Source organism: Ascaphus truei, unplaced genomic scaffold, assembly GCF_040206685.1.
Source record: "Ascaphus truei isolate aAscTru1 unplaced genomic scaffold, aAscTru1.hap1 HAP1_SCAFFOLD_1003, whole genome shotgun sequence".
Lineage (NCBI taxonomy): Eukaryota > Metazoa > Chordata > Amphibia > Anura > Ascaphidae > Ascaphus > Ascaphus truei.
Genome location: NW_027453867.1, coordinates 84,508 through 107,802, shown reverse-complemented (window position 1 = coordinate 107,802; position 23,295 = coordinate 84,508). Strand labels below are relative to the sequence as shown.

Genomic DNA, 23,295 nt, shown 5'->3' with positions numbered 1-23,295 from the left:
CCCTCCTCTGCCCCTCCTTACATCTCACCCTAATATCTCACTATACCCTCCTCTGCCCCTCCTTACATCTCAGCCCTAATATCTCACTATACCCTCCTCTGCCCCTCCTTACATCTCCCCCTAATATCTCACTATACCCATCTCTGCCCCTCCTTACATCTCACCCTAATATCTCACTATACCCTCCTCTGCCCCTCCTCACATCTCACCCTAATATCTCACTATACTCTCCTCTGCCCCTCCTTACATCTCACCCTAATATCTCACTATACCCTCCTCTGCCCCTCCTTACATCTCACCCTAATATCTCACTATACCCTCCTCTGCCCCTCCTTACATCTCACCCTAATATCTCACTATACCCTCCTCTGCCCCTCCTTACATCTCACCCTAATATCTCACTATACCCTCCTCTGCCCCTCCTTACATCTCACCCTAATATCTCACTATACCCTCCTCTGCCCCTCCTTACATCTCACCCTAATATCTCACTATACCACCCTCTGCCCCTCCTTACATCTCTCCCTAATATCTCACTATACCCTCCTCTGCCCCTCCTTACATCTCACCCTAATATCTCACTATACCCTCCTCTGCCCCTCCTTACATCTCACCCTAATATCTCACTATACCCTCCTCTGCCCCTCCTTACATCTCACCCTAATATCTCACTATACCCTCCTCTGCCCCTCCTTACATCTCACCCTAATATCTCACTATACCCTCCTCTGCCCCTCCTTACATCTCACCCTAATATCTCACTATACCCTCCTCTGCCCCTCCTTACATCTCACCCTAATATCTCACTATACCCTCCTCTGCCCCTCCTTACATCTCACCCTAATATCTCACTATACCACCCTCTGCCCCTCCTTACATCTCTCCCTAATATCTCACTATACCCTCCTCTGCCCCTCCTTACATCTCACCCTAATATCTCACTATACCCTCCCTGCCCCTCCTTACATCTCACCCTAATATCTCACTATACCCTCCTCTGCCCCTCCTTACATCTCACCCTAATATCTCACTACTGTATACCCTCCTCTGCCCCTCCTTACATCTCTCCCTAATATCTCACTATACCCTCCTCTGCCCCTCCTTACATCTCACGCTAATATCTCACTATACCCTCCTCTGCCCCTCCTTACATCTCACCCCAATATCTCACTATACCCTCCTCTGCCCCTCCTTACATCTCACCCTAATATCTCACTATACCCTCCTCTGCCCCTCCTTACATCTCACCCTAATATCTCACTATACCCTCCTCTGCCCCTCTTTACATCACACCCTAATATCTCACTATACCCTCCTCTGCCCCTCCTTACATCTCACCCTAATATCTCACTATACCCTCCTCTGCCCCTCCTCACATCTCACCCTAATATCTCACTATACTCTCCTCTGCCCCTCCTTACATCTCACCCTAATATCTCACTATACCCTCCTCTGCCCCTCCTTACATCTCTCCCTAATATCTCACTATACCCTCCTCTGCCCCTCCTTACATCTCACCCTAATATCTCACTATACCCTCCTCTGCCCCTCCTTACATCTCACCCTAATATCTCACTATAACCTCCTCTGCCCCTCCTTACATCTCACCCTAATATCTCACTATACCCTCCTCTGCCCCTCCTTACATCTCACCCTAATATCTCACTATACCCTCCTCTGCCCCTCCTTACATCTCACCCTAATATCTCACTATACCCTCCTCTGCCCCTCCTTACATCTCACCCTAATATCTCACTACTGTATACCCTCCTCTGCCCCTCCTTACATCTCACCCTAATATCTCACTATACCCTCCTCTGCCCCTCCTTACATCTCACGCTAATATCTCACTATACCCTCCTCTGCCCCTCCTTACATCTCACCCCAATATCTCACTATACCCTCCTCTGCCCCTCCTTACATCTCACCCTAATATCTCACTATACCCTCCTCTGCCCCTCCTTACATCTCACCCTAATATCTCACTACTGTATACCCTCCTCTGCCCCTCCTTACATCTCACCCTAATATCTCACTATACCCTCCTCTGCCCCTCCTTACATCTCTCCCTAATATCTCACTATACCCTCCTCTGCCCCTCCTTACATCTCACCCTAATATCTCACTACTGTATACCCTCCTCTGCCCCTCCTTACATCTCACCCTAATATCTCACTATACCCTCCTCTGCCCCTCCTTACATCTCTCCCTAATATCTCACTATACCCTCCTCTGCCCCTCCTTACATCTCACCCTAATATCTCACTACTGTATACCCTCCTCTGCCCCTCCTTACATCTCACCCTAATATCTCACTATACCCTCCTCTGCCCCTCCTTACATCTCACCCTAATATATCACTATACCCTCCTCTGCCCCTCCTTACATCTCACGCTAATATCTCACTATACCCTCCTCTGCCCCTCCTTACATCTCACCCTAATATCTCACTATACCCTCCTCTGCCCCTCCTTACATCTCAGCCCTAATATCTCACTATACCCTCCTCTGCCCCTCCTTACATCTCCCCCTAATATCTCACTATACCCATCTCTGCCCCTCCTTACATCTCACCCTAATATCTCACTATACCCTCCTCTGCCCCTCCTTACATCTCACCCTAATATCTCACTATACCCTCCTCTGCCCCTCCTTACATCTCACCTAATATCTCACTATACCCCCCTCTGTCCCTCCTTACATCTCCCCCTAATATCTCACTATACCCTCCTCTTCCCCTCCTTACATCTCACGCTAATATCTCACTATACCCTCCTCTGCCCCTCCTTACATCTCACCCTAATATCTCACTATACCCTCCTCTGCCCCTCCTTACATCTCACCCTAATATCTCACTATACCCTCCTCTGCCCCTCCTTACATCTCACCCTAATATCTCACTATACATTCCTCTGCCCCTCCTTACATCTCTCCCTAATATCTCACTATACCCTCCTCTGCCCCTCCTTACATCTCACACTAATATCTCACTATACCCTCCTCTGCCCCTCCTTACATCTCACCCTAATATCTCACTATACCCTCCTCTGCCCCTCCTTACATCTCACCCTAATATCTCACTATACCCTCCTCTGCCCCTCCTTACATCTCACCCTAATATCTCACTATACCCTCCTCTGCCCCTCCTTACATCTCACCCTAATATCTCACTATACTCTCCTCTGCCCCTCCTTACATCTCACCCTAATATCTCACTATACCCTCCTCTGCCCCTCCTTACATCTCACCCCTAATATCTCACTATACCCTCCTCTGCCCCTCCTTACATCTCACCCTAATATCTCACTATACCATCCTCTGCCCCTCCTTACATCTCACCCTAATATCTCACTATACCCTCCTCTGCCCCTCCTTACATCTCACCCTAATATCTCACTATACCCTCCTCTGCCCCTCCTTACATCTCACCCTAATATCTCACTATACCCTCCTCTGCCCCTCCTTACATCTCACCCTAATATCTCACTATACCCTCCTCTGCCCCTCCTTACATCTCACCCTAATATCTCACTATACCACCCTCTGCCCCTCCTTACATCTCTCCCTAATATCTCACTATACCCTCCTCTGCCCCTCCTTACATCTCACCCTAATATCTCACTATACCCTCCTCTGCCCCTCCTTACATCTCACCCTAATATCTCACTATACCCTCCTCTGCCCCTCCTTACATCTCACCCTAATATCTCACTATACCCTCCTCTGCCCCTCCTTACATCTCACCCTAATATCTCACTATACCCTCCTCTGCCCCTCCTTACATCTCACCCTAATATCTCACTATACCCTCCTCTGCCCCTCCTTACATCTCACCCTAATATCTCACTATACCCTCCTCTGCCCCTCCTTACATCTCACCCTAATATCTCACTATACCACCCTCTGCCCCTCCTTACATCTCTCCCTAATATCTCACTATACCCTCCTCTGCCCCTCCTTACATCTCACCCTAATATCTCACTATACCCTCCTCTGCCCCTCCTTACATCTCACCCTAATATCTCACTATACCCTCCTCTGCCCCTCCTTACATCTCACCCTAATATCTCACTACTGTATACCCTCCTCTGCCCCTCCTTACATCTCTCCCTAATATCTCACTATACCCTCCTCTGCCCCTCCTTACATCTCACGCTAATATCTCACTATACCCTCCTCTGCCCCTCCTTACATCTCACCCCAATATCTCACTATACCCTCCTCTGCCCCTCCTTACATCTCACCCTAATATCTCACTATACCCTCCTCTGCCCCTCCTTACATCTCACCCTAATATCTCACTATACCCTCCTCTGCCCCTCTTTACATCACACCCTAATATCTCACTATACCCTCCTCTGCCCCTCCTTACATCTCACCCTAATATCTCACTATACCCTCCTCTGCCCCTCCTCACATCTCACCCTAATATCTCACTATACTCTCCTCTGCCCCTCCTTACATCTCACCCTAATATCTCACTATACCCTCCTCTGCCCCTCCTTACATCTCTCCCTAATATCTCACTATACCCTCCTCTGCCCCTCCTTACATCTCACCCTAATATCTCACTATACCCTCCTCTGCCCCTCCTTACATCTCACCCTAATATCTCACTATACCCTCCTCTGCCCCTCCTTACATCTCACCCTAATATCTCACTACTGTATACCCTCCTCTGCCCCTCCTTACATCTCACCCTAATATCTCACTATACCCTCCTCTGCCCCTCCTTACATCTCACGCTAATATCTCACTATACCCTCCTCTGCCCCTCCTTACATCTCACCCCAATATCTCACTATACCCTCCTCTGCCCCTCCTTACATCTCACCCTAATATCTCACTATACCCTCCTCTGCCCCTCCTTACATCTCACCCTAATATCTCACTACTGTATACCCTCCTCTGCCCCTCCTTACATCTCACCCTAATATCTCACTATACCCTCCTCTGCCCCTCCTTACATCTCTCCCTAATATCTCACTATACCCTCCTCTGCCCCTCCTTACATCTCACCCTAATATCTCACTACTGTATACCCTCCTCTGCCCCTCCTTACATCTCACCCTAATATCTCACTATACCCTCCTCTGCCCCTCCTTACATCTCTCCCTAATATCTCACTATACCCTCCTCTGCCCCTCCTTACATCTCACCCTAATATCTCACTACTGTATACCCTCCTCTGCCCCTCCTTACATCTCACCCTAATATCTCACTATACCCTCCTCTGCCCCTCCTTACATCTCACCCTAATATATCACTATACCCTCCTCTGCCCCTCCTTACATCTCACGCTAATATCTCACTATACCCTCCTCTGCCCCTCCTTACATCTCACCCTAATATCTCACTATACCCTCCTCTGCCCCTCCTTACATCTCAGCCCTAATATCTCACTATACCCTCCTCTGCCCCTCCTTACATCTCCCCCTAATATCTCACTATACCCATCTCTGCCCCTCCTTACATCTCACCCTAATATCTCACTATACCACCCTCTGCCCCTCCTTACATCTCACCCTAATATCTCACTATACCACCCTCTGCCCCTCCTTACATCTCTCCCTAATATCTCACTATACCCTCCTCTGCCCCTCCTTACATCTCACGCTAATATCTCACTATACCCTCCTCTTCCCCTCCTTACATCTCACGCTAATATCTCACTATACCCTCCTCTGCCCCTCCTTACATCTCACCCTAATATCTCACTATACCCTCCTCTGCCCCTCCTTACATCTCACCCTAATATCTCACTATACCCTCCTCTGCCCCTCCTTACATCTCACCCTAATATCTCACTATACCCATCTCTGCCCCTCCTTACATCTCACCCTAATATCTCACTATACCCTCCTCTGCCCCTCCTTACATCTCACCCTAATATCTCACTATACCCTCCTCTGCCCCTCCTTACATCTCACCCTAATATCTCACTATACCCATCTCTGCCCCTCCTTACATCTCACCCTAATATCTCACTATACCCTCCTCTGCCCCTCCTTACATCTCACCCTAATATCTCACAATACCCTCCTCTGCCCCTCCTTACATCTCACCCTAATATCTCACTATACCCATCTCTGCCCCTCCTTACATCTCACCCTAATATCTCACTATACCCTCCTCTGCCCCTCCTTACATCTCTCCCTAATATCTCACTATACCCTCCTCTGCCCCTCCTTACATCTCACACTAATATCTCACTATACCCTCCTCTGCCCCTCCTTACATCTCACCCTAATATCTCACTATACCCTCCTCTGTCTCTCCTTACATCTCACCCTAATATCTCACTATACCCTCCTCTGCCTCTCCTTACATCTCACCCTAATATCTCACTATACCCTCCTCTGCCCCTCCTTACATCTCACCCTAATATCTCACTATACCCTCCTCTGCCCCTCCTTACATCTCACCCTAATATCTCACTATACCCTCCTCTGCCCCTCCTTACATCTCACCCTAATATCTCACTATACTCTCCTCTGCCCCTCCTTACATCTCACCCTAATATCTCACTATACCCTCCTCTGCCCCTCCTTACATCTCACCCCTAATATCTCACTATACCCTCCTCTGCCCCTCCTTACATCTCACCCTAATATCTCACTATACCATCCTCTGCCCCTCCTTACATCTCACCCTAATATCTCACTATACCCTCCTCTGCCCCTCCTTACATCTCACCCTAATATCTCACTATACCCTCCTCTGCCCCTCCTTACATCTCACCCTAATATCTCACTATACCCTCCTCTGCCCCTCCTTACATCTCACCCTAATATCTCACTATACCCTCCTCTGCCCCTCCTTACATCTCACCCTAATATCTCACTATACCCTCCTCTGCCCCTCCTTACATCTCTCCCTAATATCTCACTATACACCCCTCTGCCCCTCCTTACATCTCCCCCTAATATCTCACTATACACCCCTCTGCCCCTCCTTACATCTCACCCTAATATCTCACTATACCCTCCTCTGCCCCTCCTTACATCTCACCCTAATATCTCACTATACCCTCCTCTGCCCCTCCTTACATCTCACCCTAATGTCTCACTATACCCTCCTCTGCCCCTCCTTACATCTCACCCTAATGTCTCACTATACCCTCCTCTGCCCCTCCTTACATCTCACCCTAATATCTCACTATACCCTCCTCTGCCCCTCCTTACATCTCACCCTAATAGCCCACTATACCCTCCTCTGCCCCTCCTTACATCTCACCTAATATCTCACTATACCCTCCTCTGCCCCTCCTTACATCTCACCCTAATATCTCACTATACCCTCCTCTGCCCCTCCTTACATCTCACCCTAATATCTCACTATACCCTCCTCTGCCCCTCCTTACATCTCACCCTAATATCTCACTATACCCTCCTCTGCCCCTCCTTACATCTCACCCTAATATCTCACTATTCCCTCCTCTGCCCCTCCTTACATCTCCCCCTAATATCTCACTATACCCTCCTCTGCCCCTCCTTACATCTCCCCCTAATATCTCACTATACCCTCCTCTGCCCCTCCTTACATCTCACCCTAATATCTCACTATACCCCCCTCTGCCCTTCCTTACATCTCACCCTAATATCTCACTATACCCTCCTCTGCCCCTCCTTACATCTCACCCTAATATCTCACTATACCCTCCTCTGCCTCTCCTTACATCTCACCCTAATATCTCACTATACCCTCCTCTGCCCCTCCTTACATCTCACCCTAATATCTCACTATACCCTCCTCTGCCCCTCCTTACATCTCACCCTAATATCTCACTATACCCTCCTCTGCCTCTCCTTACATCTCACCCTAATATCTCACTATACCCTCCTCTGCCCCTCCTTACATCTCACCCTAATATCTCACTATACCCCCCTCTGCCCTTCCTTACATCTCACCCTAATATCTCACTATACCCTCCTCTGCCTCTCCTTACATCTCACCCTAATATCTCACTACTGTATACCCTCCTCTGCCCCTCCTTACATCTCACCCTAATATCTCACTATACCCTCCTCTGCCCCTCCTTACATCTCACCCTAATATCTCACTATACCCTCCTCTGCCCCTCCTTACATCTCACCCCAATATCTCACTATACCCTCCTCTGCCCCTCCTTACATCTCACCCTAATATCTCACTATACCCTCCTCTGCCCCTCCTTACATCTCCCCCTAATATCTCACTATACCCTCCTCTGCCCCTCCTTACATCTCACCCTAATATCTCACTATACCCTCCTCTGCCCCTCCTTACATCTCACCCTAATATCTCACTATACCCTCCTCTGCCCCTCCTTACATCTCCCCCTAATATCTCACTATACCCTCCTCTGCCCCTCCTTTCATCTCCCCCTAATATCTCACTATACCCTCCTCTGCCCCTCCTTACATCTCCCCCTAATATCTCACTATACCCTCCTCTGCCCCTCCTTACATCTCACCCTAATATCTCACTATACCCTCCTCTGCCCCTCCTCACATCTCACCCTAATATCTCACTATACTCTCCTCTGCCCCTCCTTACATCTCACCCTAATATCTCACTATACCCTCCTCTGCCCCTCCTTACATCTCACCCTAATATCTCACTACTGTATACCCTCCTCTGCCCCTCCTTACATCTCACCCTAATATCTCACTATACCCTCCTCTGCCCCTCCTTACATCTCACCCCAATATCTCACTATACCCTCCTCTGCCCCTCCTTACATCTCACCCTAATATCTCACTATACCCTCCTCTGCCCCTCCTTACATCTCACCCTAATATCTCACTACTGTATACCCTCCTCTGCCCCTCCTTACATCTCACCCTAATATCTCACTATACCCTCCTCTGCCCCTCCTTACATCTCACCCTAATATCTCACTATACCCTCCTCTGCCCCTCCTTACATCTCACCCTAATATCTCACTACTGTATACCCTCCTCTGCCCCTCCTTACATCTCACCCTAATATCTCACTATACCCTCCTCTGCCCCTCCTTACATCTCACGCTAATATCTCACTATACCCTCCTCTGCCCCTCCTTACATCTCACCCTAATATCTCACTACTGTATACCCTCCTCTGCCCCTCCTTACATCTCACCCTAATATCTCACTATACCCTCCTCTGCCCCTCCTTACATCTCACGCTAATATCTCACTATACCCTCCTCTGCCCCTCCTTACATCTCACCCTAATATCTCACTATACCCTCCTCTGCCCCTCCTTACATCTCACCCTAATATCTCACTATACTCTCCTCTGCCCCTCCTTACATCTCACCCTAATATCTCACTATACCCTCCTCTGCCCCTCCTTACATCTCAGCCCTAATATCTCACTATACCCTCCTCTGCCCCTCCTTACATCTCCCCCTAATATCTCACTATACCCATCTCTGCCCCTCCTTACATCTCACCCTAATATCTCACTATACCCTCCTCTGCCCCTCCTTACACCTCTCCCTAATATCTCACTATACCCTCCTCTTCCCCTCCTTACATCTCCCCCTAATATCTCACTATACCCATCTCTGCCCCTCCTTACATCTCACCCTAATATCTCACTATACCCTCCTCTGTCTCTCCTTACATCTCCCCCTAATATCTCACTATACCATCCTCTGCCCCTGCTTACATCTCACCCCAATCTCTCACTATACCCTCCTCTGCCCCTCCTTACATCTCACCCTAATATCTCACTATACCCTCCTCTGCCCCTCCTTACATCTCACCCTAATATCTCACTATACCCTCCTCTGCCCCTCCTTACATCTCACCCTAATATCTCACTATACCCTCCTCTGCCCCTCCTTACATCTCACCCTAATATCTCACTATACCCTCCTCTGCCCCTCTTTACATCACACCCTAATATCTCACTATACCCTCCTCTGCCCCTCCTTACATCTCACCCTAATATCTCACTATACCCTCCTCTGCCCCTCCTCACATCTCACCCTAATATCTCACTATACTCTCCTCTGCCCCTCCTTACATCTCACCCTAATATCTCACTATACCCTCCTCTGCCCCTCCTTACATCTCTCCCTAATATCTCACTATACCCTCCTCTGCCCCTCCTTACATCTCACCCTAATATCTCACTATACCCTCCTCTGCCCCTCCTTACATCTCACCCTAATATCTCACTATACCCTCCTCTGCCCCTCCTTACATCTCACCCTAATATCTCACTACTGTATACCCTCCTCTGCCCCTCCTTACATCTCACCCTAATATCTCACTATACCCTCCTCTGCCCCTCCTTACATCTCACGCTAATATCTCACTATACCCTCCTCTGCCCCTCCTTACATCTCACCCCAATATCTCACTATACCCTCCTCTGCCCCTCCTTACATCTCACCCTAATATCTCACTATACCCTCCTCTGCCCCTCCTTACATCTCACCCTAATATCTCACTACTGTATACCCTCCTCTGCCCCTCCTTACATCTCACCCTAATATCTCACTATACCCTCCTCTGCCCCTCCTTACATCTCACCCTAATATCTCACTATACCCTCCTCTGCCCCTCCTTACATCTCACCCTAATATCTCACTATACCCTCCTCTGCCCCTCCTTACATCTCACCCTAATATCTCACTATACCCTCCTCTGCCCCTCCTTACATCTCACCCTAATATCTCACTATACTCTCCTCTGCCCCTCCTTACATCTCACCCTAATATCTCACTATACCCTCCTCTGCCCCTCCTTACATCTCAGCCCTAATATCTCACTATACCCTCCTCTGCCCCTCCTTACATCTCCCCCTAATATCTCACTATACCCATCTCTGCCCCTCCTTACATCTCACCCTAATATCTCACTATACCCTCCTCTGCCCCTCCTTACACCTCTCCCTAATATCTCACTATACCCTCCTCTTCCCCTCCTTACATCTCCCCCTAATATCTCACTATACCCATCTCTGCCCCTCCTTACATCTCACCCTAATATCTCACTATACCCTCCTCTGTCTCTCCTTACATCTCCCCCTAATATCTCACTATACCATCCTCTGCCCCTCCTTACATCTCACCCCAATCTCTCACTATACCCTCCTCTGCCCCTCCTTACATCTCACCCTAATATCTCACTATACCCTCCTCTGCCCCTCCTTACATCTCACCCTAATATCTCACTATACCCTCCTCTGCCCCTCCTTACATCTCACCCTAATATCTCACTATACCCTCCTCTGCCCCTCCTTACATCTCCCCCTAATATCTCACTATACCCTCCTCTGCCCCTCCTTACATCTCACCCTAATATCTCACTATACCCCCCTCTGACCCTCCTTACATCTCACCCTAATATCTCACTATACCCTCCTCTGCCCCTCCTCACATCTCACCCTAATATCTCACTATACCACCCTCTGCCCCTCCTTACATCTCTCCCTAATATCTCACTATACCCTCCTCTGCCCCTCCTTACATCTCACCCTAATATCTCACTATACCCTCCTCTGCCCCTCCTTACATCTCACCCTAATATCTCACTATACCCTCCTCTGCCCCTCCTTACATCTCACCCTAATATCTCACTACTGTATACCCTCCTCTGCCCCTCCTTACATCTCACCCTAATATCTCACTATACCCTCCTCTGCCCCTCCTTACATCTCACGCTAATATCTCACTATACCCTCCTCTGCCCCTCCTTACATCTCACCCCAATATCTCACTATACCCTCCTCTGCCCCTCCTTACATCTCACCCTAATATCTCACTATACCCTCCTCTGCCCCTCCTTACATCTCACCCTAATATCTCACTATACCCTCCTCTGCCCCTCTTTACATCACACCCTAATATCTCACTATACCCTCCTCTGCCCCTCCTTACATCTCACCCTAATATCTCACTATACCCTCCTCTGCCCCTCCTCACATCTCACCCTAATATCTCACTATACTCTCCTCTGCCCCTCCTTACATCTCACCCTAATATCTCACTATACCCTCCTCTGCCCCTCCTTACATCTCTCCCTAATATCTCACTATACCCTCCTCTGCCCCTCCTTACATCTCACCCTAATATCTCACTATACCCTCCTCTGCCCCTCCTTACATCTCACCCTAATATCTCACTATACCCTCCTCTGCCCCTCCTTACATCTCACCCTAATATCTCACTACTGTATACCCTCCTCTGCCCCTCCTTACATCTCACCCTAATATCTCACTATACCCTCCTCTGCCCCTCCTTACATCTCACGCTAATATCTCACTATACCCTCCTCTGCCCCTCCTTACATCTCACCCCAATATCTCACTATACCCTCCTCTGCCCCTCCTTACATCTCACCCTAATATCTCACTATACCCTCCTCTGCCCCTCCTTACATCTCACCCTAATATCTCACTACTGTATACCCTCCTCTGCCCCTCCTTACATCTCACCCTAATATCTCACTATACCCTCCTCTGCCCCTCCTTACATCTCACCCTAATATCTCACTATACCCTCCTCTGCCCCTCCTTACATCTCACCCTAATATCTCACTACTGTATACCCTCCTCTGCCCCTCCTTACATCTCACCCTAATATCTCACTATACCCTCCTCTGCCCCTCCTTACATCTCACCCTAATATCTCACTATACCCTCCTCTGCCCCTCCTTACATCTCCCCCTAATATCTCACTATACCCTCCTCTGCCCCTCCTTACATCTCACCCTAATATCTCACTATACCCTCCTCTGCCCCTCCTTACATCTCCCCCTAATATCTCACTATACCCTCCTCTGCCCCTCCTTACATCTCACGCTAATATCTCACTATACCCTCCTCTGCCCCTCCTTACATCTCACCCTAATATCTCACTATACCCTCCTCTGCCCCTCCTTACATCTCAGCCCTAATATCTCACTATACCCTCCTCTGCCCCTCCTTACATCTCCCCCTAATATCTCACTATACCCATCTCTGCCCCTCCTTACATCTCACCCTAATATCTCACTATACCCTCCTCTGCCCCTCCTTACATCTCCCCCTAATATCTCACTATACCCTCCTCTTCCCCTCCTTACATCTCACGCTAATATCTCACTATACCCTCCTCTGCCCCTCCTTACATCTCACCCTAATATCTCACTATACCCTCCTCTGCCCCTCCTTACATCTCACCCTAATATCTCACTATACCCTCCTCTGCCCCTCCTTACATCTCACCCTAATATCTCACTATACATTCCTCTGCCCCTCCTTACATCTCTCCCTAATATCTCACTATACCCTCCTCTGCCCCTCCTTACATCTCACACTAATATCTCACTATACCCTCCTCTGCCCCTCCTTACATCTCACCCTAATATCTCACTATACCCTCCTCTGCCCCTCCTTACATCTCACCCTAATATCTCACTATACCCTCCTCTGCCCCTCCTTACATCTCACCCTAATATCTCACTATACCCTCCTCTGCCCCTCCTTACATCTCACCCTAATATCTCACTATACTCTCCTCTGCCCCTCCTTACATCTCACCCTAATATCTCACTATACCCTCCTCTGCCCCTCCTTACATCTCACCCCTAATATCTCACTATACCCTCCTCTGCCCCTCCTTACATCTCACCCTAATATCTCACTATACCCTCCTCTGCCCCTCCTTACATCTCACCCTAATATCTCACTATACCATCCTCTGCCCCTCCTTACATCTCACCCTAATATCTCACTATACCCTCCTCTGCCCCTCCTTACATCTCACCCTAATATCTCACTATACCCTCCTCTGCCCCTCCTTACATCTCACCCTAATATCTCACTATACCCTCCTCTGCCCCTCCTTACATCTCACCCTAATATCTCACTATACCCTCCTCTGCCCCTCCTTACATCTCCCCCTAATATCTCACTATACCCATCTCTGCCCCTCCTTACATCTCACCCTAATATCTCACTATACCCTCCTCTGCCCCTCCTTACATCTCCCCCTAATATCTCACTATACCCTCCTCTTCCCCTCCTTACATCTCACCCTAATATCTCACTATACCCTCCTCTGCCCCTCCTTACATCTCACCCTAATATCTCACTATACCCTCCTCTGCCCCTCCTTACATCTCACCCTAATGTCTCACTATACCCTCCTCTGCCCCTCCTTACATCTCACCCTAATGTCTCACTATACCCTCCTCTGCCCCTCCTTACATCTCACCCTAATATCTCACTATACCCTCCTCTGCCCCTCCTTACATCTCACCCTAATAGCTCACTATACCCTCCTCTGCCCCTCCTTACATCTCACCTAATATCTCACTATACCCTCCTCTGCCCCTCCTTACATCTCACCCTAATATCTCACTATACCCTCCTCTGCCCCTCCTTACATCTCACCCTAATATCTCACTATACCCTCCTCTGCCCCTCCTTACATCTCACCCTAATATCTCACTATACCCTCCTCTGCCCCTCCTTACATCTCACCCTAATATCTCACTATACTCTCCTCTGCCCCTCCTTACATCTCACCCTAATATCTCACTATACCCTCCTCTGCCCCTCCTTACATCTCACCCTAATATCTCACTATACCCTCCTCTGCCCCTCCTTACATCTCACCCTAATATCTCACTATACCATCCTCTGCCCCTCCTTACATCTCACCCTAATATCTCACTATACCCTCCTCTGCCCCTCCTTACATCTCACCCTAATATCTCACTATACCCTCCTCTGCCCCTCCTTACATCTCACCCTAATATCTCACTATACCCTCCTCTGCCCCTCCTTACATCTCACCCTAATATCTCACTATACCCTCCTCTGCCCCTCCTTACATCTCTCCCTAATATCTCACTATACACCCCTCTGCCCCTCCTTACATCTCCCCCTAATATCTCACTATACACCCCTCTGCCCCTCCTTACATCTCACCCTAATATCTCACTATACCCTCCTCTGCCCCTCCTTACATCTCACCCTAATATCTCACTATACCCTCCTCTGCCCCTCCTTACATCTCACCCTAATGTCTCACTATACCCTCCTCTGCCCCTCCTTACATCTCACCCTAATGTCTCACTATACCCTCCTCTGCCCCTCCTTACATCTCACCCTAATATCTCACTATACCCTCCTCTGCCCCTCCTTACATCTCACCCTAATAGCTCACTATACCCTCCTCTGCCCCTCCTTACATCTCACCTAATATCTCACTATACCCTCCTCTGCCCCTCCTTACATCTCACCCTAATATCTCACTATACCCTCCTCTGCCCCTCCTTACATCTCACCCTAATATCTCACTATACCCTCCTCTGCCCCTCCTTACATCTCACCCTAATATCTCACTATACCCTCCTCTGCCCCTCCTTACATCTCACCCTAATATCTCACTATACACTCCTCTGCCCCTCCTTACATCTCACCCTAATATCTCACTATACCCTCCTATGCCCCTCCTTACATCTCACCCTAATATCTCACTATACCCTCCTCTGCCCCTCCTTACATCTCACCCTAATATCTCACTATACCCTCCTCTGCCCCTCCTTACATCTCACCCTAATATCTCACTATACCCTCCTCTGCCCCTCCTTACATCTCACCCTAATATCTCACTATACCCTCCTCTGCCCCTCCTTACATCTCACACTAATATCTCACTATAACCTCCTCTGCCCCTCCTTACATCTCACCCCAATATCTCACTATACCCTCCTCTGCCCCTCCTTACATCTCACCCTAATATCTCACTATACCCTCCTCTGCCCCTCCTTACATCTCACACTAATATCTCACTATAACCTCCTCTGCCCCTCCTTACATATCACCCTAATATCTCACTATACACTCCTCTGCCCCTCCTTACATCTCACCCTAATATCTCACTATAAACTCCTCTGCCCCTCCTTACATCTCACCCTAATATCTCACTATACCCTCCTCTGCCCCTCCTTACATCTCACCCTAATATCTCACTATACCCTCCTCTGCCCCTCCTTACATCTCCCCCTAATATCTCACTATACCCTACTTACATCTCACCCTAATATCTCACTATACCCTCCTCTGCCCCTCCTTACATCTCACCCTAATATCTCACTATACCCTCCTCTGCCCCTCCTTACATCTCACCCTAATATCTCACTATACCCTCCTCTGCCCCTCCTTACATCTCACCCTAATATCTCACTATACCCTCCTCTGCCCCTCCTTACATCTCACCCTAATATCTCACTATAAACTCCTCTGCCCCTCCTTACATCTCACCCTAATATCTCACTATACCCTCCTCTGCCCCTCCTTACATCTCACCCTAATATCTCACTATACCCTCCTCTGCCCCTCCTTACATCTCTCCCTAATATCTCACTATACCCTCCTCTGCCCCTCCTCACATCTCCCCCTAATATTTCACTATACCCTCCTCTGCCCCTCCTTACATCTCCCCCTAATATCTCACTATACCCTCCTCTGCCCCTCCTTACATCTCACCCTAATATCTCACTATAAACTCCTCTGCCCCTCCTTACATCTCACCCTAATATCTCACTATACCCTCCTCTGCCCCTCCTTACATCTCACCCTAATATCTCACTATACCCTCCTCTGCCCCTCCTTACATCTCACCCTAATATCTCACTATACCCTCCTCTGCCCCTCCTTACATCTCACCCTAATATCTCACTATACCCTCCTCTGCCCCTCCTTACATCTCCCCCTAATATCTCACTATACCCTCCTCTGCCCCTCCTTACATCTCCCCCTAATATCTCACTATACCCTCCTCTGCCCCTCCTTACATCTCCCCCTAATATCTCACTATACCCTCCTCTGCCCCTCCTTACATCTCCCCCTAATATCTCACTATACCCTCCTCTGCCCCTCCTTACATCTCCCCTAATATCTCACTATACCCTCCTCTGCCCCTCCTTACATCTCTCCCTAATATCTCACTATACCCTCCTCTGCCCCTCCTCACATCTCCCCCTAATATTTCACTATACCCTCCTCTGCCTCTTCTTCCATCTCACCCTAATATCTCACTATACCCTCCTCTGCCCCTCCTTACATCTCACCCTAATATCTCACTATACCCTCCTCTGCCCCTCCTTACATCTCACCCTAATATCTCACTATACCCTCCTCTGCCCCTCCTTATATCTCACCCTAATATCTCACTATACCCTCCTCTGCCCCTCCTTACATCTCACCCTAATATCTCACTATACCCTCCTCTGCCCCTCCTTACACCTCTCCCTAATATCTCACTATACCCTCCTCTGCCCCTCCTTACATCTCACCCTAATATCTCACTATACTCCTCTGCCCCTCCTTACATCTCACCCTAATATCTCACTATACCCTCCTCTGCCCCTCCTTACATCTCACCCTAATATCTCACTATACCCTCCTCTGCCCCTCCTTACATCTCACCTAATATCTCACTATACCCTCCTCTGCCCCTCCTTACATCTCACCTAATATCTCACTATACCCTCCTCTGCCCCTCCTTACATCTCACCCTAATATCTCACTATACTCTCCTCTGCCCCTCCTTACATCTCACCCTAATATCTCACTATACCCCCCTCTGCTCCTCCTTACATCTCACCTAATATCTCACTATACCCTCCTCTGCCCCTCCTTACATCTCACCTAATATCTCACTATACCCTCCTCTGCCCCTCCTTACATCTCACCCTAATATCTCACTATACCCTCCTTTGCCCCTCCTTACATCTCACCCTAATGTCTCACTATACCCTCCTCTGCCCCTCCTTACATCTCACCCTAATATCTCACTATACCCTCCTCTGCCCCTCCTTACATCTCACCTAATATCTCACTATACCCTCCTCTGCCCCTCCTTACATCTCACCTAATATCTCACTATACCCTCCTCTGCCCCTCCTTACATCTCACCCTAATATCTCACTATACCCTCCTCTGCCCCTCCTTACATCTCACCCCAATATCTCACTATACCCTCCTCTGCCCCTCCTTACATCTCACGCTAATATCTCACTATACTCTCCTCTGCCCCTCCTTACATCTCACCCTAATATCTCACTATACCCTCCTCTGCCCCTCCTTATATCTCACGCTAATATCTCACTATACCCTCCTCTGCCCCTCCTTACATCTCACCCTAATATCTCACTATACCCTCCTCTGCCCCTCCTTACATCTCACCCTAATCTCTCACTATACTCTCCTCTGCCCCTCCTTACATCTCACCCCAATATCTCACTATACCCTCCTCTGCCCCTCCTTACATCTCACCCTAATATCTCACTATACCCTCCTCTGCCCCTCCTTACATCTCCCCCTAATATCTCACTATACCCCCCCCTGCCCCTCCTTACATCTCACCCTAATATCTCACTATACCCTCCTCTGCCTCTCCTTACATCTCACCCTAATATCTCACTATACCCTCCTCTGCCTCTCCTTACATCTCACCTTAATATCTCACTATACCCCCCTCTGCCCCTCCTTACATCTCACCCTAATATCTCACTATACCCTCCTCTGCCTCTCCTTACATCTCACCTTAATATCTCACTATACCCCCCTCAGCCCCTCCTTACATCTCACCCTAATATCTCACTATACCCTCCTCTGCCCCTCCTTACATCTCACCCTAATATCTCACTATACCCTCCTCAGCCCCTCCTTACATCTCACCCTAATATCTCACTATACCCTCCTCTGTCCCTCCTTACATCTCACCCCAATATCTCACTATACCCTCCTCTGCCCCTCCTTACATCTCACCCTAATATCTCACTATACCCTCCTCTGCCCCTCCTTACATCTCACCCTAATATCTCACTATACCCTCCTCTGCCCCTCCTTACATCTCACCCTAATATCTCACTATACCCTCCTCTGCCCCTCCTTACATCTCGCCCTAATATCTCACTATACCCTCCTCTGCCCCTCCTTACATCTCACCCTAATATCTCACTATACCCTCCTCTGCCCCTCCTTACATCTCGCCCTAATAGCTCACTATACATTCCTCTGCCCCTCCTTACATCTCACCCTAATATCTCACTATACCCTCCTCTGCCCCTCCTTACATCTCACGCTAATATCTCACTATACCCTCCTCTGCCCCTCCTTACATCTCCCCCTAATATCTCACTATACCCTCCTCTACCCCTCCTTACATCTCCCCCTAATATCTCACTATACCCTCCTCTGCCCCTCCTTACATCTCCCCCTAATATCTCACTATACCCTCCTCTACCCCTCCTTACATCTCCCCCTAATATCTCACTATACCCTCCTCTACCCCTCCTTACATCTCCCCCTAATATCTCACTATACCCTCCTCTGCCCCTCCTTACATCTCACCCTAATATCTCACTATACCCTCCTCTACCCCTCCTTACATCTCCCCCTAATATCTCACTATACCCTCCTCTGCCCCTCCTTACATCTCCCCCTAATATCTCACTATACCCTCCTCTGCCCCTCCTTACATCTCCCCCTAATATCTCACTATACCCTCCTCTGCCCCTCCTTACATCTCCCCCTAATATCTCACTATACCCTCCTCTGCCCCTCCTTACATCTCCCCCTAATATCTCACTATACCCTCCTCTGCCCCTCCTTACATCTCACCCTAATATCTCACTATACCCTCCTCTGCCCCTCCTTACATCTCCCCCTAATATCTCACTATACCCTCCTCTGCCCCTCCTTACATCTCACCCTAATATCTCACTATACCCTCCTCTGCTCCTCCTTACATCTCTCCCTAATATCTCACTATAACCTCCTCTGCCCCTCCTTACATCTCTCCCTAATATCTCACTATACCCTCCTCTGCCCCTCTTTACATCTCACCCTAATATCTCACTATACCCTCCTCTGCCCCTCCTTACATCTCACCCTAATATCTCACTATACCCTCCTCTGCCCCTCCTTACATCTCACCCTAATATCTCACTATACCCTCCTCTGCCCCTCCTTACATCTCACCCTAATATCTCACTATACCCTCCTCTGCCCCTCCTTACATCTCAGCCCTAATATCTCACAATACCCTCCTCTGCCCCTCCTTACATCTCACCCTAATATCTCACTATACCCTCCTCTGCCCCTCCTTACATCTCCCCCTAATATCTCACTATACCCTCCTCTGCCCCTCCTCACATCTCACCCTAATATCTCACTATACCCCCCTCTGCCCCTCCTTACATCTCACCCTAATATCTCACTATACCCTCCTCAGCCCCTCCCCCGCTGTTACACGCCCCTTACGCTGTAGGTTGCTATAGGTATCATACGATGCACAGGGCGGGTTTTCCCCAGAGATAGATACGAGTGCTCACGATGCTGTGGGCTTTGCACGGTGATACTCAGTCCCCCTGTTCATTGCGGTGTGTCCGTGTCTCATGCAGGTGGGACAGCCTGACGCTGCGTCTGACCTCCGGCCTTCTGCGTCTTCTGATCCGGTTCCGGTTCCTCACGGAGAATGAGCAGATCCGGCAGTTTCTGCAGTCGTAGCCCCTTCCTCCCCCCGCACTGTGACACGGGGGCTCTGTCACCATGCGGACCCCCGAACTATGATATGGGGGCTCTGTCACCATGCGGACCCCCGAACTATGATATGGGGGCACTGTCACATGCGGACCCCCGCACTGTGACACGGGGGCTCTGTCACCATGCGGACCCCCGCACTGTGACACGGGGGCTCTGTCACCATGCGGACCCCCGAACTATGATATGGGGGCACTGTCACATGCGGACCCCCGCACTGTTACACGGGGGCTCTGTCACCATGCGGACCCCCGCACTGTCACACGGGGGCTCTGTCACCATGCGGACCCCCGCACTATGATATGGGGGCACCGTCACCATTCGGACCCCCGCACTGTGATATGGGGGCTCTGTCACCATGCGGACTCCCGCACTGTGACACGGGGCACTGTCACCATTCGGACCCCCACACTGTGATATAGGGGCACTGTCACCATTCGGACCCCCGCACTGTGACATGGGGGCTCTGTCACCATGCGGACCCCCGCACTGTGATATAGGGGCACTGTCACCATTCGGACCCCCGCACTGTGACATGGGGGCTCTGTCACCATGCGGACCCCCACACTGTGATATAGGGGCACTGTCACCATTCGGACCCCCGCACTGTGATACGGGGGCTCTGTCACCATGCGGACCCCCACCCTGTGATATAGGGGCACTCACCATTCGGACCCCCACTGTGATATAGGGGCACTGTCACCATTCGGACCCCCACATTGTGACACGGGGGCTCTGTCACCATGCGGACCCCCACACTGTGATATGGGGTCACTGTCACATGCGGACTCCCACACTGTGACACGGGGGCTCTGTCACCATTCGGGCCCCCGCACTGTCACACGGGGCTCTGTCACCATTCGGACCCCCGCACTGTGACACGGGGGCACTGTCACATGCGGACCCCCGCACTGTGACACGGGGCACTGCCACCATTCGGACCCCCGCACTGTGACACGGTGGCACTGTCACATGCGGACCCCCGCACTGTGATATGGGGGCACTGGGACTATCTGGACCCCCCCGCACTGTGATATGGGGGCTCTGGGACTATCTGGACCCCCCCGCACTGTGATATGGGGGCTCTGGGACTATCTGGACCCCCCCGCACTGTGATATGGGGGCTCTGGGACTATCTGGACCCCCCCGCACTGTGATATGGGGGCTCTGGGACTATCTGGACCCCTCCCCCGCACTGTGATATGGGGGCTCTGGGACTATCTGGACCCCCCCGCACTGTGATATGGGGGCTCTGGGACTATCTGGACCCCCCCCCGCACTGTGATATGGGGGCTCTGGGACTATCTGGACCCCCCCGCACTGTCTCCTCCCTCGAGGGTCCTGGCTCATTTCGCCGCATTCACCGAAGCCTGCGGACACGCAAATAAACCTGTTATCAATTGTGTTTTATCCGTCATTTATACATGGGGGGGGGGGGAGGGGGGCGGTTATATTGTACTAGCTGATATGCCCGGGATGTAATGTTCCCACTCCTCTCTCCTCCCCCCTCTCTCTCCCCTCCCTCTGTCCCTCTCTCTCCCCTCCCTCTGTCCCTCTCTCCCCTCCCTCTGTCCCTCTCTCCCCTCCCTCTGTCCCTCTCTCTCCCCTCCCTCTGTCCCCCCTCTGTCCCTCTCTCTCCCCTCCCTCTCTCTCCCCTCCCTCTGTCCCTCTCTCCCCTCCCTCTGTCCCTCTCTCTGTCCCTCTCTCTCCCCTCCCTCTGTCCCTCTCTCTCCCCTCCCTCTGTCCCTCTCTCTCCCCTCCCTATTATCTGATGTGCGCTATGTCTGTGTTTCCTCTTCCTGCGGAGGTCCTATTCTCCACGTGAAGGATCACATCTGCAGCGCCATCTTCCCCAATCCGCCAGTTACCAGCACCGCTCGAGAACCTCCTTTTCCCTGCGAGTCGGCCGCACAAAGAGACAAGATTCACTGGGGAAATATGTCATTTATTGTGTACATCTGCACTTAGTTTATTTCTTGTCTTCCCCCCGTGCTCCCCCTGGATCGTGAGAAACAAGTTCTGCATTTTGGGGACGAGTGGAGCCCACCCCACCGGGGGGTAGAAGCAGGGGGTGACTCTTAATATTGTCTGGGTTTTTGCACTTGCTTTATCATTTTGCACTATTCAATTATCACCACAAGTCACTTAATATTTATCTTGGATTGATGAGTAAGCACTAATAGCACCTTTATTATACACTCCTTTTTGGCACATTTATTTGTATAGCGCCATTAATGTACACAGCGCGTCACAGCAGTAATACACGTGGTAATCATATAAGTAACAAATAATACAAATAACAGGTCGTGGGAATAAGTGCTTCAGATATGGGGTATTATATGGGGTAATAGGAGGAGTTCTAGGAACCGGTTATACTGTATGGGGTTCTGACGGACGGCTGTCACGTAGAGGTCTGATCACGCCAGACACGTGTCACGGGGAGAGGTCTGATCACGCCAGACACGTGTCACGGGGAGAGGTCTGATCACGCCAGACACGTGTCACGGGGAGATGTCTGATCACGCCACACCAGCAACTCTGGACCCCAACTACCTATGCACCGTCTGACAATTTCTCCGCATCCCCCCCCCCCCCTGCCGTAAAGGCAAAAGCACCCCCCCAAAAAAAAATCTTTTTTGTTGCACATTACACATTGACTGTTGCTGGGCTCAAGCTGACACTCGAACCCTAATATACGTATCAGGGGTAACCATTGATGGGCTTGGCCTTTATTGAGAGCCTGGTTACCCCCTTACCGTCATGCCTCCCCCC

The 23,295-nt window shown here is 50.0% G+C and overlaps 1 protein-coding gene across 1 annotated transcript in view; it reads left to right on the top strand.

Moving 5' to 3' along the window:
- LOC142474883 (putative aarF domain-containing protein kinase 5) overlaps nucleotides 1-21,928 on the top strand; it is a 44,428-nt gene extending 22,500 nt beyond the window's left edge. Inside the window, exon 3 of the mRNA XM_075581025.1 lies at nucleotides 20,385-21,928. Coding sequence (XP_075437140.1) covers nucleotides 20,385-20,490 — 106 coding nt within the window. The 3' untranslated portion in view covers nucleotides 20,491-21,928. The remainder of the gene's footprint in view (nucleotides 1-20,384) is intronic.
- The last annotated feature ends 1,367 nt before the right edge of the window (nucleotides 21,929-23,295 follow it).